This window comes from Tetrahymena thermophila, assembly GCF_000189635.1.
Source record: "Tetrahymena thermophila SB210 genomic scaffold scf_8254459, whole genome shotgun sequence".
Taxonomy (NCBI): Eukaryota; Ciliophora; class Oligohymenophorea; order Hymenostomatida; family Tetrahymenidae; genus Tetrahymena; species Tetrahymena thermophila.
This window is the reverse complement of record NW_002476236.1, coordinates 66,156-91,067: the sequence shown is the minus strand read 5'-3', so window position 1 is coordinate 91,067 and position 24,912 is coordinate 66,156. Positions and strand designations below refer to the sequence as shown.

Below are 24,912 nucleotides of genomic sequence, written 5' to 3'. Positions count from 1 at the left end.
TTATCAATAATCTATTTTATTAATTTCGACCGAAGTTTTAATTATATATCTTAATAATAAATATTATATTTAGTAAATTTGAAAATAGTTATTTATTTCTTTTAGTTTTCTACTTTTCTACATTTATTATCACAATTAATCAAATAGTAATTTATTTAATTTCATTTAATAATAATTTGTTGTATTATTTATTAAAATATTTTTTAATAAATAGAAAAAAATATTTAATAAGATAAATTTAAAAAAATGAAATTTAATTGACAAACTTAAAAATTATTTAAATCTATCAAGATTATTTATATCTATAGCTTTAGATTTAATTTACTTTTGATTATTCACTATTAATTAATGAAAAATTGTTTTAAATATTTTGACTTAATCTAAGATTTATTTTAAAGTTTTACATAAATATGTAAGCAATATAAAATAATATTTAATAAATTACATTTTTAAAAATTATTTTTAGATTTTACATCTTACTAATTTTTGCTATTTAATCAATTATTTTAGTAGCTAAGAACTCTGTAAATTAAATAATTAATTTTATATTTTTAGCTAATATTTCTTTTTCATTTTGAAAATCATGAAAGCTCTTAAACTTGCTATCTAAGCTCTTCTATTTACTTTTCTTATTTAAGAGTTTTTAACTCCTCTAACTTTTATAAAATCTTGTTTCTCCAAATTTTTTTAAGTTTGTTTGCTAGATATCTATGATCTCTCTAAGGTCCATATTCTCTCTAGCTCATTGATTTATATTAACCCTAAAATGAAGGTATAGAGGAATAGAATGTTGTCCTAAATTTAGATTCCTAATTTAATTTTTTATTTTTTTATATTGAATATAAATAATAGAATATATTACATTTGTAGGTACTTCCATATCAGGAGCAGTGTTATTTACATTATGATATGTTGGTTTAATTAAGAAAGGTCTGTAAGTGGTAGCATATTGAGTTTCACCAAACTAAATAGGATAGGTAGGTATTGGTCCTTTAAACCTTGATTTTATGAATAAAATATTAAATTAATTAATTAAAGTAATTGTTTTTTACAGGCTCTTTCTATCTATTTCAGCAACTTCTCCTTTTTAATTTTTGTTATTTCCGAAAGCTTCTTAGTAACTAGTTTTGCCAAAAAATGGAATATCATTTATGGTACTTAGATGCTATGGTGCTTTTTGGAACTATTACTAGTAGTCTTACCAATTGACAAAATTGCTCTTTTTTAATTAATTAAATTTAATTTGAAATAAACAACTTTTATTAATCAATTATTACTTTATAATTTGTTAATCCCATAAAAGGTTTTTAAGAAGGTTAGTATTACTGAACTCTTCTTTCTAATTCTTGTACACCAGGATCTTTATAATCATTCTTTTAAATTAAAAATAAAATTGACCTTTACTTAATAATATTTATTTATTTATTTTATACTTGTTTTTATGAAGTATATTCAATTTATTATTAACCTAAAAACTGAGTTTGTCTCATTTTATCAGTTATTTATGCTTTTGAAGGAAACTGCTAAGTTTTTCTGAAAAACTGCTTGTTATAAGTAGTATTAAAGCCTTAGCTATATTTAAGTTTAGCTGTCTATTAATCGTTGTTAAAGAAAAAAGGTTTATTAGATTTTATTTGAGCATTTTGACCTATCCAAAATAAAAATTATTTAAATATAAAATAAATTTAGTTAAATTTACATAGCAGATTATAAAAATACTCAGAGTTATCTATAAAGAACTTTTCTAAATCAATATTCTTATTATTTAAAACCTCTTCTGGAAGCAATTGATACCAATCTTAATTTGATATCTAATCAAAAAGAGCTTATTCTTCAATGTCATCGTAATCACCACTTTGTGGATCTATCATCATCCCTCTTTTTATATTATTTAGTTAAGTATTCATATTCTAAAATTATTTTAAGATACTGCTTTTCACGGTCTGTATATACATGGTCCTCTAATTAAACTTGCCTTTAATTTTCATTACCTTCTGTCTTCTAAGTTTCTAATTTTTATGCACTCCTTTGACTAGATAAAAAACCTAAGTTGTTTCTGGTATTTTACTTATTAATAGTTAAAAATAAAATATAAATAAAATGTTTTTACAAAAATATAACTAAATAAATTAAGAATCTAAATTTATATTTCAAAAAAAAAATTGGAAATAGGCTTAAATATTTATTTACTTGTGCATACTTAGAATTTTCATTACGGTTGAGGAGCTGTTGATATCTAGTAGAATAATTTTATTATGGATTCATTTAAGATGATTTATTTATATTTCTTCTATTAAAGCTAAAAGAATCCTTATTTTAATTGTAAAATGTTCCTTTAAACTTATTTTTTGGTATTTCTCCATCCTTCTGTGTCTCATACAATCCATTTCTTTATGCTTCATCTTAATATGCTTTTTGCTGTTTAAAATCTTAAGATCCATAACGAGTATTTCTCGCAGTTTAATTATTGTAACTTGTTGTAGTCATGATTGGTTCGTAGTGCTTTTTGTATATGTCATTGCTTAAAGGGTCATTAGGTCTATTCGAACGAAAAACAACTCTTGTAAGCTAGGGCTTGTTTTATTTTTATTTTCTATCTTTAAAATTTTCCCAATCATCATCTTCAGTATATCTATACTTTATTTTTCTTTTGAATCCTTAGGAAGTTGTGGAATGTGGTGCATAGTTAGAGAGTGTTTCTTCTCTATCCTTAGCAAAGTTTAAGTTGTTGTCTTTTTTTTAAAGTATGTCAAGTAAACTTTTCTCTGACTAATGCCTTTTACTCAAGTTCATCTATGCTACCTATTAATGCGTTGAAGTTAATTTATTATTAATTAATAAAATTATTACAAGATTTTATTTACAAAACTATGCAAATTGATTTATTAATTTATTGTTAAGTGTTTGTTTTTTTTAAACAGGCAAGTAATTTTTTTATACAATTAATTTATGTAAAACTTATTCTTGAAATTATCTATCTATATATTTATCTAACTATCTCCTTATTATATTTACAGACTGTTTTTCTTTTGCAATGATAAAAACAATGGTGTGTAAAAATTCTAAAGAGCTTAGCGTAATTTCATTGTACCTTTCAAAGCTTTTTAATTATTAAGAAATTTAATATATCTATTTTGACTTTAAATCTCATAAATTGGTTGAGTTTGTTTAAAAAGTTTTTTATAATTTTATGAATTAAATAAAAAAGTTAGCTAATACTACTATAAATTTTCAATATTAATAAAAAAATTTAGATTATAGATATTAATTATCAACGCAACATGCTAAAAAAGTTAGTTTAGATCTTAAAGAAATATTTTTTAGTATATTTGATAGTAATATCATTAATATAACAAATAATCTTAATTTGCAATTTTCAATAAAAATATTAAGCAATTTAGTTTAAATGAAATATATTTTAGTTAGAGCGAGTGATTTATATATTGATAAGTGATTTTTTAATTTTGATTTTTGTTATTTATTTTTTTTCGGATTTATTTGTATCTTTTATTTTTAATTAATTAATAAATTTTTATTTATATATTTTTAATATTTTTTATTTTTTTCAAATTTATTTATTTATTTTCTTTAACTTTTTAAATTTTTTTAATTTTTTTTTTTTTTTTTTCTGCAGGGAGTCGAGATTAGAAGAGGTTCCTATATTTTAAACAATATTTTTATATATTTTTATTAACTGGAAGAAGTATGTACTCATATTGAGTGGTGAAGCTTCAAAGAGACTAAAAATTATTGGCATTTTTAATTATTATTGGTATATCTATCATTTCTGCAACCATATTTAAAAGTGGGAATTTAAAAACTTTTTGATGTTAAAAACTAATAATTTCAAATGCCATTTAATTATTTTCTCTTTGTTTTACGCTTCTTTCATAAATAAGTTTTAGAGGTAGTTCATCGGGAATTAAAAAAATTGAAGTTTAACTTATTTATGATTTTATAAATTTATTTATTTAAAATTCAAAGATGATTAACTTTTTTTTCATTAACTTCTCTTTTCTTAATTTTTTTTATTAAATTATTTTTCGAAACTAAAGATTATAAAGATACATTAATCAATTTTCAAAATATATAGTTAATTAATTTTTTTCTAAAATAAGTTTATTAAATAAAAAACAAAATATCTTAATACAAATAAATCAATCAATGACAAATGTTTCTTTTAAGATAATTGACTTAAATAATTCAAAAATATTTATGAATATTTAAAAATCAAATTAATTAATAATGAAAACTAAATAATATAATTTCAATATTAAGTATTAAGCTATAAACATGATTTTGGATATAAATCTTTAATTTACAAATAAATAATCTTATATAAAATATAATTTATTTTTTAAAAGAAATATAAAATATAATTTATTTTTTAAAAGAAATATAAAATTAGTTTGTAATAAAAATTGCATACATTTTAAGAATTTATTTTCTCATTTTTTTTCTATTTAGATAAAGCTTATTTATAATTCTTCAATCTCTTGAATTTTTTCTTAAATAGATTGAATATTTTTACTAATTGTTTATATTTATGGTTTAATATAGGTAAATTAGCTAAAAATTTAATAAATAGAGTACAGCCAGTGTTTAATATTTTAGTTACCTTCTTCATTTTCATCAAACATTTAATTGATTTATTTTTAATAGTTTTAATTCAGCTCCAAAAATTTATCACTATAAATTTTAAGCAACTAAAATAAATATTTAATAGTATCTAATAGTTTGACAGTTAATTTTTCATTAATTATTAATTGGTTATTTTAGTAAATAGTAAAATGTTTATTTTCAAGATTTATAAATTAATTAATTATATCTAATAATAATTCAATATATCCATATTCTATTAATTTAGGTAAATGAATATTAATATCAGAGTTCTCTATCAAAAGAAAAATAATTTCATACATTTTCTAGCATACAGATGATTACTATTTGTTTTATTATTATTCTTAAAATAGTAAGAGAAATTTATATATCAAAGGTATATTGTCAGTTAGGTTTATCAATGCTTAATTTTTATTATAATAATTTGAATTGACTTTATTCTAAATAAGAATATCTATAGCATTAAGACTATCATTTTTTAATTAATATTTTATTAATTTGATAATTATTTCTTTGAATTCATTATCTTCATTTTATTCAAGAATATTAAAAAGTATGTGTATAATCTACTCAAAGATACCATTAAATAATAATTTTTAGCTTGATAAAAAAGAAATTTTTGAAAACTAGTGAAAGAATTGTAGCTATAATGATATAAATTATTATTACTATTATAGACTTTCTGTATTTTCTTCGCTTTTTAATGTATAGATTTTATTTAAAGGGATTTAATCTACCAAATTTATTATATGTGAGATATTTTATGGACAATTATGAATTTATAAAATAAAAATGAATAATTCAAATAATGAATGCATAATTTCAACATTTTTATTATAATCAGAAATGATATTTTAGCAAGCACTAATAAATAACTGATTAGATTTTATAAACTCTTAAGAATCATAAAATTTTATACATTTTGCTAAAACTTTTAAAACAATTAGAGTGATATCAATTGAATTAAGTTAGTCATTCAATAATTTAATAATATTTAAATCAATTAGCAACATTTTACCTAACTTTAAATCTAAATCTGATTTTAATTAAATTACATCAAGTAAAAAATTTAAATGATTTACCAGTTAATATATGATATAAGGTTCATTTTTATATCTATTAAATCCATTAATTAGAATTTTATTTTCCACTTTTATATTACTTTCTTTTTTAATCTCAGTATCAAAATTTAACTAATTTATCTATTCTAAAACCAAACAAATATTTTCAAAATTGCCAGATATTATTTACAAATCTATTTAATTGAGCAATATTTAATAATGATGGTCAGTTTGAATATGTTTAAATACTTAGTTATCAATATCAGTTTATTAAAGATCCATTATATACTAATTTTATTATTAAATACAACAACATTGCATTTATTCCATGCAGTATTCAGCTTATTCTTTTTCTTAAATCATTTTGTTATCATAAATTATTTATTTTTAATCTTATTAGTATCTATTTCTTGTATTCTTAAAGGTCCTCCTAATATCATGATTTCTTTTATCAATTCTTTTCTTCTCAATTTAAAGTCTTTAAATCTTTTTTTCTAAAGATATTAGATCTTTTACATCCTGCGTTCTTTTTAATTTATCTTCTTGATTTTAATTATTCATTTTGTATCAAAATAAGAAGCAATTAGTTAATTAATTTTTAAAAAGTATTTAACACCACTTAATTATCAATAATGAAAATAGCATATTAATAAAAATTCCTTCTATCTAATTCATATAAGATAGAATAAATTATTATAATAAAAATATGCTAAAATAAAAGAAACAATAGATTAAATACAGAAATTAAGAATATTTTTCAGATAATTTGAATAAATTTTTTTTAACTACTTGATCTATTTAATTATCCGCCAAATTATAATTCATAAATTGTTGTAAGAAATTATTAAATTTAAAATTTTAAATGCTTCATTTGATATTAATTAATATTTTCTTATGATTAAATAACAAATACTATCTATATCAGAAGCTAAACTAAGTAATTATTAATAAATTTTTTAATCAAATTATTTTAATTTTTAAGCTGATAGAATATTAAGTAAAATATTAGATTTAATTGAGTCAAAAAAGCGAAAAAATCTTTATAGCTTTGTAAATTATTAAGTAAAAGCACACATTTGTAATTAATGAACTAAGAGGTTTAGTCAGATTCAAGCTATGTATCAGCTGATTTGCATTTTGAGGTTATAAATAGTAAACTAGATAAATTAATGTAGATAGTAACATTTACTGAGAAAAAACCTTCTATTTAGATGTAGGATTTGTTATAGCTTAATGATAAAGAAGATGAAATGTTATTATTTCAAAAGCAAGTAACTTTGGAATTGTAGAATATAGTTAATGAGCAGGAGAATCAACTTAAGTAATACAGAAACTAAAACTAAAAAAAATAGAATTAGTTTGAAAAAGAATTTGCATAATTATAGGATTTCTATTTCAAAGAAAATAGAAAATTAAATGAAATGGTGGAATATTTAGCAAAAGAGAATCTTAAAATTAGAGAGTAATATTGCGAGCAAACAAAAAATTATTATAAATTGCTAGACTTCATTAAAATTTTTACATAAGGCTCGTTATAAGAACAAACACGAAAATAACTAGAATAATTAGGAGTTTAAATATAAGATACAGATCAATAAAATTGCCTTTAAGAATTATCAGATGAAAACACAAAAATATTAAAGAAAATAAATGCTCTTGAAAGATTTTTAATTTAAGTTTTGAGTTCTTATAAAAATAACAATGAAAAAGAAGAATTGCTAAATTTAAAAAATTAATTAGAGTAGAAAATGATAGAAATGGTTGATTTAAATATACAATTTTAGGCAATTAAAGAATAAAATGAAAATTATAAAAGGTAGTTAAAGAAGGCAAAAGTATTTACTTAAGACAATACAAATTAAAATAAAAAGAAATAATTATAGAATTATAATAAGAAAAATGAATCAAAAGCAAGACAGACGAGAGGCAAAAAAATTAATTTTTAAGAGTTCTTAAAAGATTATGAAGAATAATTTAACGAAGTAAGTTATAATAGTAGCAGTTCAAGCCCAATTAATTCTAATTCTTGCAATCAAGAAGCATAAAACAATTTTAATAAAAATGTAAAATCTAAGAATCTACAAAATGAAGATGAATCTTTATCAGAAATTCATGAAAATATCTTTGAAGAAGAAAAAGCTAATAATTAAAAAAAATTAAATAAGTAAAACTATAAAAACTCCAAAACTGTTAGTTCAGACGATGATGAAGAATCAGAAGGAGAAGATTAAAGCTAAGATAGTTTTATTGATGATGATGAAGATATTGATGATAACAAAAATTTTTAAAAAAACAGAAAGCTCTTAAAGATTTCTGAAAAAAAGGAAAATAATGATTAAAGAAATTAGAAAAAAGGGAATTAAAATCTAAAAGAGAGTGATGAAAGCGATTTTGAAGAGAGTCTAAGCGAAAAATTATAATCTGAAGAATATAGTAGTGATGAAAGCGAAGGCAGCCAGAAAAAAAAGAAGAAAAAAAATAAAACAAATAATAAATAAGAAAATAAATAAGTTACTGTTTAAAAATAGGCAAAGCCAATTCCAGAAAAGAAAAAAATTATTTCTTAAAATAAAAAAAAAACTTCAAAAAAAGTGTTGAAAAAAAATCAAGAAAATTAAGACAGATTATTTAATTAGCTAGATATGTTTTTAAATATGTAAAACTGATATAATAAAGTTATAAATATTAATTTAATAATCAAATGTAATAATCTTCATAAATAATATTTCCATATTAAAATGACCATTTATCTCATTTTATTGTTTAATTTAGAAATTATTTTCAATAATATAAATAAATAAAATATATAAAATTAATATCAATTTATTAATAATCAAATGTAACAAATTTCATAATTGATATTTTCATATTTTTAAATTAAAATTTGGCTCTTTTTATTTTATAATTTAGAAATTATTTTCATAAATAAAAAAATAACAATTAGAGAATACAAAAATGAATTTCAATCAAAAATAAAATAAAATACCTAAATAAAACTTTTTATATTTTTAGCAAATTTGTTTTGCTTAAATTTATAATATAATTACAATTTTCTTTCATAAATTAATTCAGGTTCAATTAAAGTTTCGTTTTTCATTTGAAATTTGTTAGTTGAAAAATATTTAAAATCTAATTAAATTAAATTTTTTGCATGAAAAAATAAAAAATATTTTTTAGTTGAAAAAATTTTTTATTTTTTTGAAATCTTTTTAAGTTTTAACTCCAAAAATATAGATACTATATAAGGTTTATAAACTACTTACAGCACAAATATCTTAAATATTTAAAAATGACCTAATAATTTTATTATTTACTTTTTTTTTATAAAAAAATTTAGTTAAGAAATTGATAATATTATTAACTTAGAAAAGCAAGGTTTCGAAGGAAAATCAAAGAGATGACTATCAATTCAAAAATTTACTATTTAAAAAGTAAAAAATAAATTAATTGAATGTAAATTAAGAATTAAATTGTTATAAACATCACATATTTTCTTTGTTTTCTTATTTCAATACGTCAATAGATCAATAAAAATATATTGAAATAAATTAATAAGACTTTCTTATAAATGCCGATTTTTAAAGTAATTAACTTGTGTAAACTTTTTTAATAATATTAATTAAAATATATACATAAATAAATCAGATTCTAGAACTCTCTTTAGTGATACTTGTGAAATTGTTGCTTTTTATGAGTACAAATGTAAGAATGAAAAAAAGCACTACAGTTAAATTAGGTTTACTGTATTTATTTACATAAACAATAGAGATTTCAATAATTTTATTAATATTAAAATAAAAGTAATTATTTTATTTTGATAGATGATAAAGCTCGCTTTTTATTGAGTAAATTTTAAAACTAAAATTTTGAAACAGAAAAGTATTTATTTAATAATGAAGCACTCTTCTCATTAATTTACTCTCATAATAAAAAAAATGAAATGTATTTATTTAGAGAAAAAAACCAAAAATTTTTGGAATTACAATTAAGTCTTTTGCTTTTTAAAGTCAACATATTTAATCTTAATTTGAAAAAATACGAATAAACAATGAATAGAAATTTAACTAAAACTATAAATTTTATTTTATAAAGTATAATAATCATAACAGTCATTTTCACTGTATGTTTGATAATTTTTTATTAATTTGTAACTAAATATTATTATGAAATAAGCTCATGAGTCATACCCATTTTTATCCTTACCCTTTCCAAGCATAGATATAGCAGCTTTGGAGAGGAAAAATGTCCAATATATATGCATAATTGCTAATGCTGAAATCATGAATAACATGTACATCATTGGGAAATCCATAATTCTTGAATATTCTTCTGATCTTGGTGTCATGTATTAGTCAGCTGCAGCACCAATTACGCAAAAGGGGAATACAATATTACGAGTGTAAACCCAAGTAGGATATGTTAATACGTAGATCAAAATGTTAATTGCTACAATTCTATTTTTTAAATCAGTGTATGCTCTTGCAGCAATCAAAAAGACATCACCAATATCATGAATTAAAAGAACTATGATACCAACTAACTTAAAGTTCATCATGTATGAGAACCATAACAAGAAGAGAGCAAGTCCGTGGTGAAGTGCATATTCGTAGAATTTAGGATCTCTGAACTTAGCTATTATTTAGTGAATAAATGTATAGAGATGAGTACCTGTTTGAACTAAGTAGAATATGTCTAAGTAAGGTACATAGGGGACTTCAGGATGTCCCATGAAAAGATTATTACAAGATCCACTTCCTAAAAGGGAAGGAGGGAGGAAGGGTTGGTCTTTGCAGATCAAGTATCCGATTATGCTTGTCAAAGTATAGTAAGAGATATCGAATAACCACTTACAAATTTAATCAGCACGCTTTTTACCTTCTTCAATAGTTTTTAAACGCTTTTCAGAGAGCATACCTACAACCTTATCAAGTAAGAAATATCTGATGAGGAAACGGATCAATGCAATAACTAAAGCAGATACAATTGAAATCCAGAAATCATAGATATGTCCTTTAGGTACACTAGCAGTGTAAGGGTCGTTATGGAAGCGATATACTCTTTCTACTAGGATACCACCACAAATTGTGATGAACAAAAATATTGCTCTCCATATATTTTCATAGATAGTTAGCTTGTATTATATAAGAGAATCGCGGTCAGATGCTTTGGCAATACCATCGCTCTTAGATTGCTTAATGAAATAGCCATCGCGCTTAGAAACCATTTGACTGGTTTCAGTAGTAGAATTAAGTGAAACCTACTCCATTTCCTTCAATATCTTGTTAATGTTATAATTCTAATGGGTGTCTGAGATAATACAGTAAAGCTATAGCTTCTTGTTCTTGTATGCTGCCTAGAAATAGTCCTAAAATGTTTGTTTAGTAGACCTAGCAAATTAAAATCTTGAAAACTTGCAAATTTTTTTATTTTACTTATTTACAAGAAATTTTTAAAATTAATATTTTTATATCTTAAAAAAGATTGGTAAGTTAGAATTTAAAGACTGATGGGTAATTAAAAAATTAAGGTTTGGTTTGTGTGTAGTCGCCAAAAAGACTGTAATTTAATAAAGTTATTGATTAGTATTTTGAAGATTATCAGCTTTTAGTAATATTAATTTTTGAATTATAGTTTCATCCTTAAATTCAAAAACTTACATATTAACCAATTACAACTGCCATAATACATATTTCAATTTTTTTCCCTTAATTCATTAAATTGGATTAGCTTGAGTGTTTTAAGTATCATGACACCATTCGCAAAAGCTAATACAATAAAATTCCTAAAAAATTTAAAGAAAATATTGAGCCAATTGAAATAGGGTTTCACTCAATATACATTAGTTGATTAATAATTAAACCAGCTTTGAGCTGGAACAAGTTTTATATAAAATTAATTATACAATAAGAAAATAAATGCGTCACAAAGTAAAATTTTTTGAATTTTTTTGTGTCTTAATAAAAAAAATTTATAAACACACAAAGACTACCCCATCTGATGCAAGATAAATGTATAAGATATCTTAATATTTTTATATTGTAAATATATCATTTTTTTATTATATAAATTGATTAAAGATACAAATATCATGAAGTTTTATACTCCTAATTTTTTTATCTTATGTAAGTAAATATGCCAAAAATATTAGCTATTTTATAAACCTAAAAAAAAATGTAAATTTATACTTAAAAAGTAATATTTCTGGAAAATAAAACAGAACCTTTAGTGTTTGTAACAATAAATTGTAAATAAATAAATAAAAATAAGATAAAGAGAAACAAAATTTGAAAATTAAATTATCTTTCTTTGTTCGTTCGTTCGTTTATATTTTTTAGCTAAAAAAATGAACCCAAAATCTATAGATTAAATTATTCTCTCTAAAGAAAGTTAAAGGTTTAAAAGATAGGAACCTAAATATTAATATTAGTATATATAAAAAATAATATTTTTTTAATTTTAAAATGTAGTTGAATCCATCTTTCACTCATATCTTAATTGATATTTCTTTGGCTAAATTTTGCCTTTTTGCTATTTAAGAAATTAAAAACCTTCTTGATTCGATTTTTTATGAAAAATTGTGTAAATAATAATCGTAAGCAAATAATTTAAAGTCTTTTCAAAAATAAGAAACAAGAAACTTCATAATTTAATTACAATTTTTTTTGACTGAGCTCTTGATTAAAATATAAGATATGTGATAGAGTCCTCTTTCTATCTTCTATCATTTTGTATTTTGATACTTTAAAAATAAAAAATTTATTCATCTATTTTATTAAAAAACAAAGAATATGAAGAAATAAAATAATATTTTAAATTAATAATTATTTCCAATTAAATTTAAGTCACTATCAAAGAAAATAGTGTTTTGATCGATAAGTTATCATATTATCTTTTTTCTATATTAAAATTATTAAGAAAATATCACTGCAAAATAGGTGGATTTAAGCGCAATCGTATTTATCATTTGCTTACTAATTTATAATGCATTGTTTCACTAAATTGAAGATGAATTATTATCAAATAAAAGGCTTGAATTACTAATTTATTTTGTATTAATGACAATTTGTAATATATTATTTATGAATAATTTCTGATATCTACTGTATCAACCTCTGTAAGCTAGATGTTTAATAATATTATTAAAGCTAATTGAAAAAGAAAAACTATATAATACATTTGAAAAAAATTGTTTATCAACCTTTTAATTAAAAGAAGTAAGTTTAACCTAATTAAAATTAATATTTTGTAAGTAATTACAGAATTAAATTATATTTTTTTATGATTGCTATTTATACAAGTTACTATTACCATTTACTATTTAAAAAAATCTTCTACTTTTTTCTTTATTCTAAGAAGAATTACAAGTAAATTTTGAAATATTTTAATAAATTTCTAATTAGAAGACATTGTTGATTCTATTTAAGAGCATTTGTTCAATCAAATAAAATAAATTTATTTTTTCTTCTCCTATTAAATTCAATGTATACATTTAAAGACTACTTAAAAAACTTGATAATTTTTATATGGCAACTATTGTATAAATCTATTAAAAAATTAAGCATAAAAATAAATAAATTTATAAGCTTATTATTTTTATCTGAACTACAAATACTTTTTAAAGAATTATAAATCATATTTTATTGTTAAATAATTGGAATTATTTAACTTTTCTTTAAACACTTTTATTCAAAATGACATTTTTTGTTTTCTAATTTAATTTTTAAGATTTAAATCATACTTAAATCAATTTTTAACTTTATACACTAAAAAAAAGCAAGTTAATAAATAATCTATTGATATTTTATTACATTTGAAGATTCTGTTGATAATATTGTGTTAATGCTCAAATAAAATAGCTAAATTTTATAATTTAAGAACCTAAATAAGTAAAGATAAAATTCTCATAAACTATATTTTTACTAAATTCACAAATATAATTTTATTTTAACACATATTAAACGAAAATATAATATTTTTTAAATTTATTCAAATGTTTCTCAAGTTAAAATTTTTAAAAAAATGTCATTTCTTTATTTTGGAAAGAAATTCTTTTTTAAATTCATAGAATTGACTGATTTCTTGTAGATCTTCTTCTTGTAATTTTATTTAGAGATTAGGTTTTTAGTTTTCTAGCAAAATATTAACCGATGCATTTTACCTTACGTAAGTATAATTTCCTTGGTGGTTAGGCAATTTACATTTTTCATTTTTGACCATAAATAAATTAGAAGAAGAAGGAACTATCATCTTTATAGGATAAAGTTTATCTGATATTTTTAATATTTGGAATTCGATAACTAGAACTTCCTCATTGATTTCAATCCTAATCTCGTTTTATTTTTTCCAAGCCTTTATTTAAGCATCATCACCAGGTACTGACAAGTTTTAATTTATAATTTCTAGAGTCTAATTGATGAATTTATCAAGTGTATTACAAATATTTTTTTTATTGAATTGGCTGTTAAGGAGATGCTCATAGTAAATTTCTTAGTTTCTTTATTTATCGATATCAGAAATACCAAAAATGAAATTAGTTTTTTAAGCTAAAGAGTTTAAGGCTCCTATTAATTATTTCACCATTTTTTATTTTTCGAAGATTAATTTAAACTCATAATTAAGAGATTCTTGGCACTTTCTTTATAAATATTCAATTTCTATAAATTCAAAATCAAATGTTTTATCTTAAAGATATTTATTGCACTAATTAATTTCTTCATAAAATTCCCTAGGATTAACAAGTTTTAGATTAATTAAAGTAAACTCCATAGCTTTACAGGTTTCTTTTTGTGATATGAGGGTACTATTTTGTGGATCATTCGAAATAAAAGAAGGTCTCCTTGTAAATTTAGATATCAATTAAAGATTTCCTTGTTTGAAATAGCCATCAGGTCTAAGCAAAATCTAATTGAAAAAACCTTTAAATTAATCTTAAATTTAAACATCAACTATTATCTTTGATTAGAATTTATCTTAAAATTCAGATTCATTCTAACACCAATCAACTATCTTATTTATGTTACAACATTAAAAAATGTTAAAGCCTCTCAAAAAAGGAGGTTCTTCTTTTTCGTAAATATAAATGTTATCATTATATACTTTGCAACCAAGCTTTAAATCTTTGATTCCTTCGATGGCTCTTAATTACATTTTTAGGTATTATCTCTGTTATTAGAATTTTTAAAAAGTAAGTTTTTTATTATTTTCGATGTTAGATAGTTTTTCTTGCACCATGCTTTAAGAGTTTTAAAATTGAAATGAACCAAATTCACTTTTTGAAGGTAACTTGCTTTCTTCCTTGTTATTGGTTTACTAATTCTGTATTTAATTACTATTAATTTCTTACAGTGATAAATCATCCTCTTCCCATTAATTTTAAAATAGTTTTTTATCATCTCCTTTAGATATAGTTATATCACAAATCTTATCAGATTCTTCATTAGTTTCCTAATAATTTAGAATATCAATTTATTTGTTCAAATTTTATCTTAGTTTTTGTTCTTTTTAAATCTTTTAAATTTTTTCGAGAAGAGCATTTTTTTTGTAAAGTATATTTAATGGTTGGACATTATTAAGACATAAATCAGAAATGCTTATTGGTTTTTAATCATTTACTTCATCAAGTTTAAATTATTTTATTTGAATATTTGTTTATTCGTTTTTAAGCTAAAAATTGTTTGACATTTGTTTGTCGAAGCATAATTTTTCTTTCTCACCACTTAAAGAATGAAATTCAGATTATCTACTGTTTTCATCTATTTTTGCTATTTCAATCGAAGAAAAAGAAGAAGAGGAACATTTTTATTATTATTGACTATTTACTCTCCCTTCTTTTTGAGAATGATTTTCGATAGTATCTTCACTTTTTGTATTAATTTAATCAGAGCATGTTTATATCTGTTCATCTTTAGTTTTTAGATTTTACTCAACTTGTAATAAGGGAAAGTTTTGTTCGATGTATTAAGAGTCATTTTCATCTCTTGAAGAGTCTTCTTCATTGAATGAATCAGTCTCGTCTAATTTTTTTATTTCAAAGCTATTCCAATCACCTAAATCTTAAGGTATGTCATTTAAATGAACTGTATAAGGAGCTTCTTAAACTTCTTTTATTTCATATTCTTAATCTTATTTTTTTTAATATTTATACTTCCTGTATCTCATTTAACATTTTTTCTAGTGGATGTTTTTATTATTATTTAAGATGTCTTAGAAAATCTTTTAAGAAACACATAATGATAGAAAATTTAAGCAGCACATATTAATATGCTTTTATTAGAAATTTAATTTCATGCCTAAACTATTGGTAAAGTTTTGCAATTATTAGATGCATTAAAACTATAAAATTACGTTTAACTCTTGTTAGATTTAATTTTTTATTTTCTAAAGCAATGAAATATTTTGATTTGAATTATCAAAGGAATTACATTCTTGAGTTTATAGCGATGTTGTCTGTCTTTCGCCTTATTTTTGATTTGCCTCACTTAAATTTTTATTTGAATTTATTATTTATTCATTTATATCTGCTTTTTTTATATCAATTTGTTAGCAAGTAGAACTAACATTTGATTCGCTTTGTTCTTAAAAAAAGTTATTGCTTTTATAAACTAATGGTTTTCTTTGCTTCTTTTTACTATCTGTTTAATTAAAATAGCAAGTATTCTATGTCTAAGCAGGCATTTTTTCTTAGGATGATTTCAAATCCTAGTTATTGAAAATTTAAACTTAAAGATTGTTTTTTAGGCAGGTAGAAGATCTCTCTTCAAAGTTAATATAGCCTCCTCCTTATGAAAAATATTACTTCAATAAAGAAGTTTAGATCATTGTTGAGCTTAGTTGGGATTTCTGAAACAAGAAAAGTGCTTAAGGTCCGAAAAGAAATAAATTTCTCTTATTTGTTGTTAATATTATTTTTGGAGTGCTAAAGAGTGTTTACCTTTTTGATTGTTGTTTATTTTTTTTAATTAGTTTTTTTATTAAATTTTTTTGTTCTTTCCAATATATATAAAGCAATTATTTCTTAGCAACAAAAATTCCTGATAAAAAAGGTATCCTAATAAAGATACAATAAAATATTAGCAAGCTATATCTAAATCTTATAATAAATAAATTTTTATAAAAATTATAAATATCAGATTAGGTTCATTGTAATTAACTTAAGAAAATAGAAAATAATAAAATCCTTAATTATTTTATAAATTCTTTAAAAAAAATTAAAACTGATAGAATATCAAATATTTTAATTTTATATTAATTTAAATAAGAATCAAAAATAGAAGCCATTTTACATTTTTAATCAGTACTTATAAAGTAATTTATTATAACCAAATATTTTTTTTGGAGTTTCAATCACATACATTTATGATTTATTTTAATTTTATTCAAATATAATTTTATTATATTTTCATTTGCAAATATCTTATTTGATATTTATATATTGTACTATTTAAAATAAATTTCAATAATCAACTATTTAATAATCATAAATATATTATCAAGATAAAATTGCATAATTTATAAACAAACAAAAAATAGAGAATGATAATAATTGCAATAATTTATTAAGTATTTAATGAAAAATTTCAAAGTGCCTTATTTTAGTTTTATATTAATTGATTTTATTTTGAAAATGATTGAATCAAATATTTTTATTTTATTTGAGGATAAAAAAAAGAAGGCATTTTACATTTTAAGTTAGAATAAATTAGGTAAATCATTATTATAATAGTTTCTTAGGTAATTGAAATTGCATTCATAAATGATTTATTTAGTTTAACTTAAATATTACTTTTTATTTTAAGTAGGTTTTTTTATTTGATCTTAGATTTGATAATAGACATTATTTAAAATAAAATCTTGCTATTTTACAATTATTAAAATGAAAAGTTTCTTAGAAATTAAATAAACCAAAAATAAGAAGATGATAATAAAACTATAGTTTATAAAGTATTCAACAAAAAATTCAAAAGTAATGATAGTGTTATCTTTATTGTTATAAAATTAAATTGTTTTTGATAATAAAAATAATTAATATGTTGTTATAAGGATTTATGTATGGCATTATTTGATTTTAAAATTGTGTTTGTTTATAAATCAAATACATTTTAATGAATTAATTAAAATATAAAAGAATGCTACTTATCTATCTATTTAAATAATGAATGATCTTTAATGTGTTTGTGGATTGTATTTTGTTATTTTTTTTTCAATGAAATTAAAATAATTGCAATTTTTTATATCTAATAGCTATTATTCTGATAAAAAAGAAGATAACAAATTAATTCACAAAAGCTTTATTATCTAACAATTTTTATCTGAGAGTGAGAATCTTCTACTAACTCTCATTTCTCAAAATATATCTGATATTTTAATTTTGTAATATCGCAGGATTATATATATAGAATGAATGATACTGCTTAAACATAGTAATAAGCCATTTAAATAAAAACAACATAAATTCCGCAGCATAATACTTTTGAGTTCAAATTAGAAAATTTAGATGGATAGTCTGAAATGACAGTTGTTTTTAATAGCGATTTTGACTCTGGTAATTGTGGAAGAGTAATTTAAAAATCTAATTTCGAGGTAATTTATTTAGTTATTTCAAAATATTATATACTGTTTCATTATAGAAAGAATAATTTTATATCATTACAGCCTTACTTAAATATTTAACTATTATTAAATTATTACTGAAGAGTTATTTTGTTAATTATGATAAATAGTATGATATTTTTACTTCTCCTGATAGAGATTAAGGAACAGACCAAGAAGGATACTCTAAGAGTTGGTTTTATTTTAGTGTAAAAGGATTCAAAAAGGAATAAACTATAAAATTGAACATTTAACAGATCCATATATTATGGTCTCTATGGAATGTAAAATATGCTTATTAGATAAATAAATCTTTTTATTTGTTTGCTTCATTTGAGCCATATAAGCTAATAAACATCTAACATTAAAACTTATATATATAATAAGAATAAAGCTTGTAACTAGTATAAACCTGTCTATAAAATAAATAAAGATGGCGAGTATTAGCGACTACAGACAGAAGTGAATATTTAGGTATTTTGTTTAAATATTTCTTTCTTAAAACTATAAGTAAATAAAGAAAAGTAGTTATTATTTAATCAATCAATTATATAAACAGACAGTCCTCTTACTTTTAATATTTATTAAAAAATAAATTACTTGTAAGATTTATTTAAATCAACTACTTTCTTAACTATAATTAGTGGTTATTATTATTTATTAAATTAATTTAATTTTAGATTTTTTATCAAATACAATTAAATTTTATTAGATGGTTGCCAAGAATTATCTCGTTTTAACATTTGAGTACACTTTTGATCAAGAGAATAGCGAATAAGATGAAGTATTCTTTTGTTTTTCTTACCCTTATGAGTATCAAAGATGTATAGATATGATTAAAAAATTGTAAGAAGACTATTCTAATGATTAAGACATTTATTTGCATTCAGAAGTTATTGTTTAGAGCACTTAGTAAAGAGATGTTCACTTATTAACAATATCTTCACAAGATGGTATACTTGATAAATAAGAAGAATATTTTTAATAGCCTTTATTTCCATTTAGAGAAAAAGAAACTAGAGCAAAAAGGTACTGCATTATAATATTTATCAATACATATCAAAATATTTATACAAAAAAGCTTTAATGAATCATAAATTTTGTAAAAAATATTCTTATTTTATTGAATTCATGTTTAAGCTTTTAGTATATATTTTTGTATATTTCAAATAAAGATTTCGTACTAATAAGCCTTATATATTGATTACATGCAGAGTTCACCCTGGAGAAACTCCGAGTAGCTACGCCTTAGAAGGAATGATTAAGTTCCTTTTAAATAAAAAGGATTCAAGGTCTGCTTTACTAAGATAATTCTTTGTATTCTTGATAGTACCTATGCTGAACCCTGATGGAGTATACAATGGACACTATAGAATGGATACATTTAACAATAACTTAAACAGATTTTATAAAATCGCAGATCCATAAAAGCAACCTTCAATATATGCGATAAAAAAACTTGTAGAATATTTGTAAGAAGATAAAAGATTATTTTTTTATATTGATTTACATGCTCATGCAGGAAAGAAAGGTCATTTTGTTTATGGTAATGCATGCGATGACATAGTAATGTAAATTGAAAATTAGACATTTGCTAAGATACTCTCTATGAATTGCAAAAATTTTGAATACAATTTTTGCAATTTTTCTAAAAAACATATGAAGGCAAGGGTAAATGTTTTTTTTATTATTAAAGCACTTTTAACATCTGAATATAAAAAAAGGATAAGTTCGAGGAAATGACAAAAGAAGGTTGTGGCAGAGTATAGGTGCATTAAATTACAAAAATTATACATGCATACACTCTTGAATGCGGGTTTCATCAAGCAACTCAACTAAATTATCTTCCACCTGCATCAAATGCAGAGTTTAAAATTAATGAGTAAAGTTTAATTAAAATAATTCTCTAAAAATTTTATAAAAAATTATATTACTTTTTAGTGTTCTAGGATTTGATTATGATCCTGCAGAAGACAACCAATCAGAAATATATAAGGGAAAAAAAGAGCCTCCAGTATTTGTTCCTATATTATATTAAGATGTAGGGAAAGCTATTTTAGTCACTATATTAGATATTTTTGAGAAAAATCCATATTCAAGGATACCAAATAGTTCATATAAAACTATAGATAATATAAGGCGAAGTATTGGGTGGGACTGTGCAAGAATAGAAAGATTTAGGAAAGATCCATTAGCATATAAAAAAGCAAGAAAATTTAATGAATTCATTCAGGAAGCATTTTTTAGCGAGTTTGAAAGAAAAAAAGTATTTAATTTTGATAGTACTTTGTTTAAAAATACATAGTGGCCTGAGCTATTGTTAGGGAATTTTTTACATAAATATGTTAGTATTGAGAACTCCAAATAGAATAATAACTAACAGAATAAAAGATAAAATAAATATTTTCAAATTAAATCAAGAATATTTGAAAAAAGGATAATAAGCTGTTCAAATATTGAAGAGTATTACACTGATGATTACAATTGCTAGAATAACAAAAATGGGTTTGGACTTCTAAGTACTTAAAAAGATAATTATAATACTGAAATTGAAAGATTGTCAAACTTCAATGAGGATGATGAAAACAGCCAGAGTTAAAAAAATTAAGTTACACAATTTGAATTTAAAAGCATTCATGAAATAGAAAAATGTGATATTGCAAAAGAAGATTATCAAGATAATAATAATACTAGCTAGAACTCACATTAGCATAACAAAATTTTATCCAAGTCTGAAAGCCCAAAAAAATAATCTCATCATATGAGCATGATTTGCCATATTCCTCCTATAAATAAATAAAATTTTCAAATTTAATAGTAAAATATTAATAACGACTAAGTATCATTTATATTTTTAGGAAATCAACAAAGCTAACACATATCGAACAGTGAAAAAAAATTTTATAAAATTGACGAAGAAGATCCTATTGTGCGCCCAAATTAAAACTCTTTATCTAAAAAAAAGAAGAGAAAAAATTATGAATAATATCTTTCTGAAATTACAAAAAACAACAATGTGTTACAGCTATCCTTACATAAATAAGTAAATGGAAATTAAATTTAAAACACTGAACTATTCAAAGTATCTAAAAAGAAAGACTAATAAAAAAGTATCATTGCTAACAATATCAATGAAAGGACTAGGTAATTCAGAATGTCTTCTTTAAATGGAATAGAATAGCAATAAAATGATTTACCATCTTTAAATATACAAGGAATTGAGAAGTAGTTTTATAAACCATCTGAATAAGGCATGTTTTATTCTAAATAACATGGATTGAATTAATAGTTGTCTTGTCATAATCAGATTTAATTGATAAATCAAGCACTAAATAGTAAAAAACTTATTGTTTCTTAGAGATTAATTGATAAATAGTAAATAAAAAGTGATGCTTAATCATTTATAAGCTAATATGATTCTCATTTAAGTAGCAATCACCCATCATCAAGTAAATTAATCTAAAAAAGGGAAAATGTGCCATAAGGACATTATAAAAACTACCATTCTATGACATAATATAACTACAGTAGTATATCTAATCCAAAAAATGTAGTTTAGCCAAATAATAATGCATGTGTAGAGGAAGAAAAAATAATTCAAGGATTGAATGCCAAATAAAGTAATTAACGCAGCTAAAGCAATTTAATTGGATATTTACTGAATGGTAATTCTTAGAATCTTAATTCAACTTCCAAAACAGATCTTCTTGTAAAAAATGATTAAATTACTCATCAGCAATATCTGAGTAACCAATAAGATTAAGTAGAAAAGAGAATATCTTTAAACTACAGTAACTAATCAAGTTAAAGGGAAATCAGAAGCAACAAAATAATTAGATTATCAGATACTCTAAATTTAATGCATGATTAGATATCTGATAGCCCCAATCAAACAGACATTAAAATATTTGAAAATACAAACTATTATAAATAGACAAATAATGAAGGCGAAACTTAAAATTTGCAATATTAATCAAGTTAAGAAAAATAATAAGTAAAATAACTAAAAATATTTAATGTAATGGATATTCCCCAGTAGAGTGGACCCTAATCCAGTTTTTCAAGTGCAACAAACACATAATATGGAATAAATAATACATAAAATTAAAACAAAAACAGCTAAATTAAAAAAACCTTACAATAAAACCAATAAAATTTTTACAAACCTTTAAATTTCTCACAAAATCCCAAAACAATTTTACAATAATCAACATACAAAAAAAAAGATTCCCCTACAGTTAACTCAGTTAAAAAGAAAAACAATTAAGCTTCAAAAGGCAATAAAATTTTTGATATGATTTTTAGTAATAATTAACAATAAAGTGTTAATTATTCAAATTACAATAAAGTTATAGCTAATCAAGATATGATTAGTTTAAATTTAGATAATGAGGTTAAGTAATGTGAAGCAATAAGTAGGATATTCTAAAACTTTCCTGGTATAGTGAAGCAAGGAGTGGTAAAGACAGAAAGAAAGTAGCAAATTAACAATATAAACTCAGATGAACTGAATAATAATAATAGCATTAACAAGTAAATTAAATATTTTAACAAATAACAATTTAAATCTTAAATAAATCATCAAGAAGCAGAAAAAGTGAAGGAGGAGATGAACATTTTGTTAGATAAATTAATATTTTCAGTTCTCCAAAAAAATAACAAGTAAATTTATTTATAGCGAATTCCAATTTTATTTGAAAAACTTTTTTAAATAAATAATTTAAAAAAAAGAATTAGAATGATTTTAAGCTGCCAGATTTGAAAGAGACTTGCAAATAATAATATACAGAAGAAGATTTAAGTAATAACAAGTTATAACTCACAAATCAGCATAAATCTTCTAAATATTGAATGATTAAATAAATAAATAAAAATCTATATTTCTCATTATAAAAATTATTATTTAAAATTTTCAATAAAAATAGATATGATGAAATATTTATAAATTATATGTAATAAGCAATTCATTCATTAACTAATTTATGTAAAAAGACAGAAGACATTTTTATTTTTTTATTTAAAATTAAGATATTTTATTTGTTAATTTAATTACTTGTTTTATTATTTATTCATTTCCTACTAGAAATTACTTAGTATGTTATGATAATCATACAAAATATTATAACTGCATAGTATATTAATACTCTTCTATGTTTTGCTCTCTTTATAGCATTAACTAAATCTCCCATTCCTGGAATTTATTCTAATTTTAATTTAAAAATATTTTCAATTAAACAAAGCCATTATATTAATTTATATATTTACTATTCATATTTTCAACTTATTAATTTGCTCTACTTAATAAATTCGTCTAGAAATTTAAAGAGCTTCTAACTTATTATGCTATTCTAATTTAATTTTTATTTTTATATAATATTTATTTAGTTTAATCATTTTTTTATTTTACTGTATAATAGAATTAGATGTGCTTAATCCTTTATTTAAGCTAACTGCATTTTGCTTATGTTGCTCTAAATCGTCACCATCTTACTGAAGTTTTTCCTCTTCGTCATATGTTTCCAAGTCTTTATCTTTTTTTAACTGCACTTAGGCAAATAACTTCATTTTATCTGAGTTCTACTAAATTCCATTTTAAATTCTTCTAAACTCTTTTTTTTGGTCGTCCAATATCTCTTTGTATCTTTTTATAATCGACATTTAAGAAGGCTATAGCTGTTTAAATGCTAAGCACTTTTTAAGAAGAACCTCAAGCTTTTTAATTTTAGAAATTCTTAAAATGAGGATAAAATGAAAAAGAATTACTTCATCAATATCTGATTTTATTTAGTTAAAGCAGTTAACTACATTTTTAGGAATATCAAAAGAAGATTCAGAATGGCTTATGGAATTTTTACTACTTCTGATTTGTTAATATTATTAATAATTTAAGAGTTGCTATTTCGAAATGCTTGATAATTGATACTTGCTTTCAACAACAATAAATAGATTACTGAATATCTGAAAACTGTTTGGATGTTGTTAGTAAATAATTTTATACACTAGAAATTAGAGATTCAATATTTGTATTCAGTCTTCTATATTCTTTTTTAACATGTTCCCAATCAAATGAGGTAGTTGTTTAGCTTTTTTTTTCTTCATATGAAGATTGCATCATAATTTTTAATAATAAATAATCGATAAATTTTAATAAACTAAATTGTAATATCTTTAATTTTTTATAATTTTTAAGTGATTACTTAATTATAACCATATGTATGTATAGTGCTAAATAATTAATTATGTAGTATTAAGAATATACAATTTAAAAATGTGATTTTATTTAATTTATTTAACATTTTAAAATTTCTTTTTCACAATCAAATATTTTTATTTATTTATTTTAAAACAATTAATCAAACAATCAATATTAATGTTAAAAAATTAATTTAAAAATATAACATATGTAATAAAATAATAATATAATAAATAAATATTAAACTAAATTTGCATGAATACTATTTAGAATTAATAGATTAAAATTACTTCCTAGATAACCATCACTAAATAGATAAAACATTCATTAAATGATTTTTCATTTGATTTTTAAAATAATTTTATATCAAAAATAAAAAAGCTTTCGCAGTTAATTAAAATTTCAAACAATTTATATACGATAAATGCCATTGGTCATTTCGAATGTATA

The 24,912-nt window shown here is 21.4% G+C and overlaps 7 protein-coding genes across 7 annotated transcripts; 2 read left to right on the top strand and 5 right to left on the bottom strand. All coding sequences in view use genetic code 6, as the record gives it.

Moving 5' to 3' along the window:
* Positions 1-581: 581 nt before the first annotated feature.
* TTHERM_00529730 (STOP protein) lies at positions 582-2,862 on the bottom strand (the record flags this gene model as incomplete). Its single annotated transcript, XM_001032684.2, has 8 exons — positions 2,191-2,862; positions 1,931-2,067; positions 1,700-1,878; positions 1,434-1,648; positions 1,278-1,373; positions 1,053-1,219; positions 863-998; positions 582-809 (listed from the first exon to the last, which is right to left on the bottom strand). Exons 1-8 carry the CDS (start codon positions 2,791-2,793, stop codon positions 582-584), a joined length of 1,761 nt encoding a protein of 586 aa, XP_001032684.2. The 5' UTR covers positions 2,794-2,862.
* Positions 2,863-4,448: 1,586 nt separating this feature from the next.
* On the bottom strand, positions 4,449-4,922 carry TTHERM_00529720 (hypothetical protein; the record flags this gene model as incomplete). Its single annotated transcript, XM_001032683.2, has 1 exon — positions 4,449-4,922. The coding sequence occupies one exon, from the start codon at positions 4,920-4,922 to the stop codon at positions 4,449-4,451; it is 474 nt and encodes a 157-aa protein (XP_001032683.2).
* Positions 4,923-6,766: 1,844 nt separating this feature from the next.
* Positions 6,767-8,347, top strand: TTHERM_00529710 (hypothetical protein; the record flags this gene model as incomplete). The annotated part of the gene is made up of 1 exon (XM_001032682.3): positions 6,767-8,347. The coding sequence occupies one exon, from the start codon at positions 6,767-6,769 to the stop codon at positions 8,345-8,347; it is 1,581 nt and encodes a 526-aa protein (XP_001032682.2).
* A 1,508-nt stretch (positions 8,348-9,855) lies between these two features.
* On the bottom strand, positions 9,856-10,947 carry TTHERM_00529700 (LAG1 longevity assurance protein; the record flags this gene model as incomplete). Its single annotated transcript, XM_001032681.3, has 1 exon — positions 9,856-10,947. One exon carries the CDS (start codon positions 10,945-10,947, stop codon positions 9,856-9,858), a length of 1,092 nt encoding a protein of 363 aa, XP_001032681.1.
* Positions 10,948-13,703: 2,756 nt separating this feature from the next.
* TTHERM_00529690 (hypothetical protein) lies at positions 13,704-16,670 on the bottom strand (the record flags this gene model as incomplete). The annotated part of the gene is made up of 1 exon (XM_001032680.3): positions 13,704-16,670. The coding sequence occupies exon 1, from the start codon at positions 16,497-16,499 to the stop codon at positions 13,704-13,706; it is 2,796 nt and encodes a 931-aa protein (XP_001032680.1). The 5' UTR covers positions 16,500-16,670.
* Positions 16,671-18,077: 1,407 nt separating this feature from the next.
* Positions 18,078-23,120, top strand: TTHERM_00529680 (zinc carboxypeptidase family protein; the record flags this gene model as incomplete). The annotated part of the gene is made up of 9 exons (XM_001032679.2): positions 18,078-18,260; positions 18,401-18,553; positions 18,657-18,743; positions 18,982-19,298; positions 19,445-19,940; positions 19,994-20,151; positions 20,211-22,802; positions 22,856-22,931; positions 23,001-23,120. 9 exons carry the CDS (start codon positions 18,078-18,080, stop codon positions 23,118-23,120), a joined length of 4,182 nt encoding a protein of 1,393 aa, XP_001032679.2.
* Positions 22,979-24,442, bottom strand: TTHERM_00529670 (SNAP receptor complex protein, putative). Its single transcript, XM_001032678.3, has 5 exons — positions 24,221-24,442; positions 24,033-24,129; positions 23,677-23,981; positions 23,535-23,617; positions 22,979-23,472 (listed from the first exon to the last, which is right to left on the bottom strand). The coding sequence occupies exons 1-5, from the start codon at positions 24,382-24,384 to the stop codon at positions 23,339-23,341; spliced, it is 783 nt and encodes a 260-aa protein (XP_001032678.3). The 5' UTR covers positions 24,385-24,442; the 3' UTR covers positions 22,979-23,338.
* Positions 24,443-24,912: the final 470 nt, after the last annotated feature.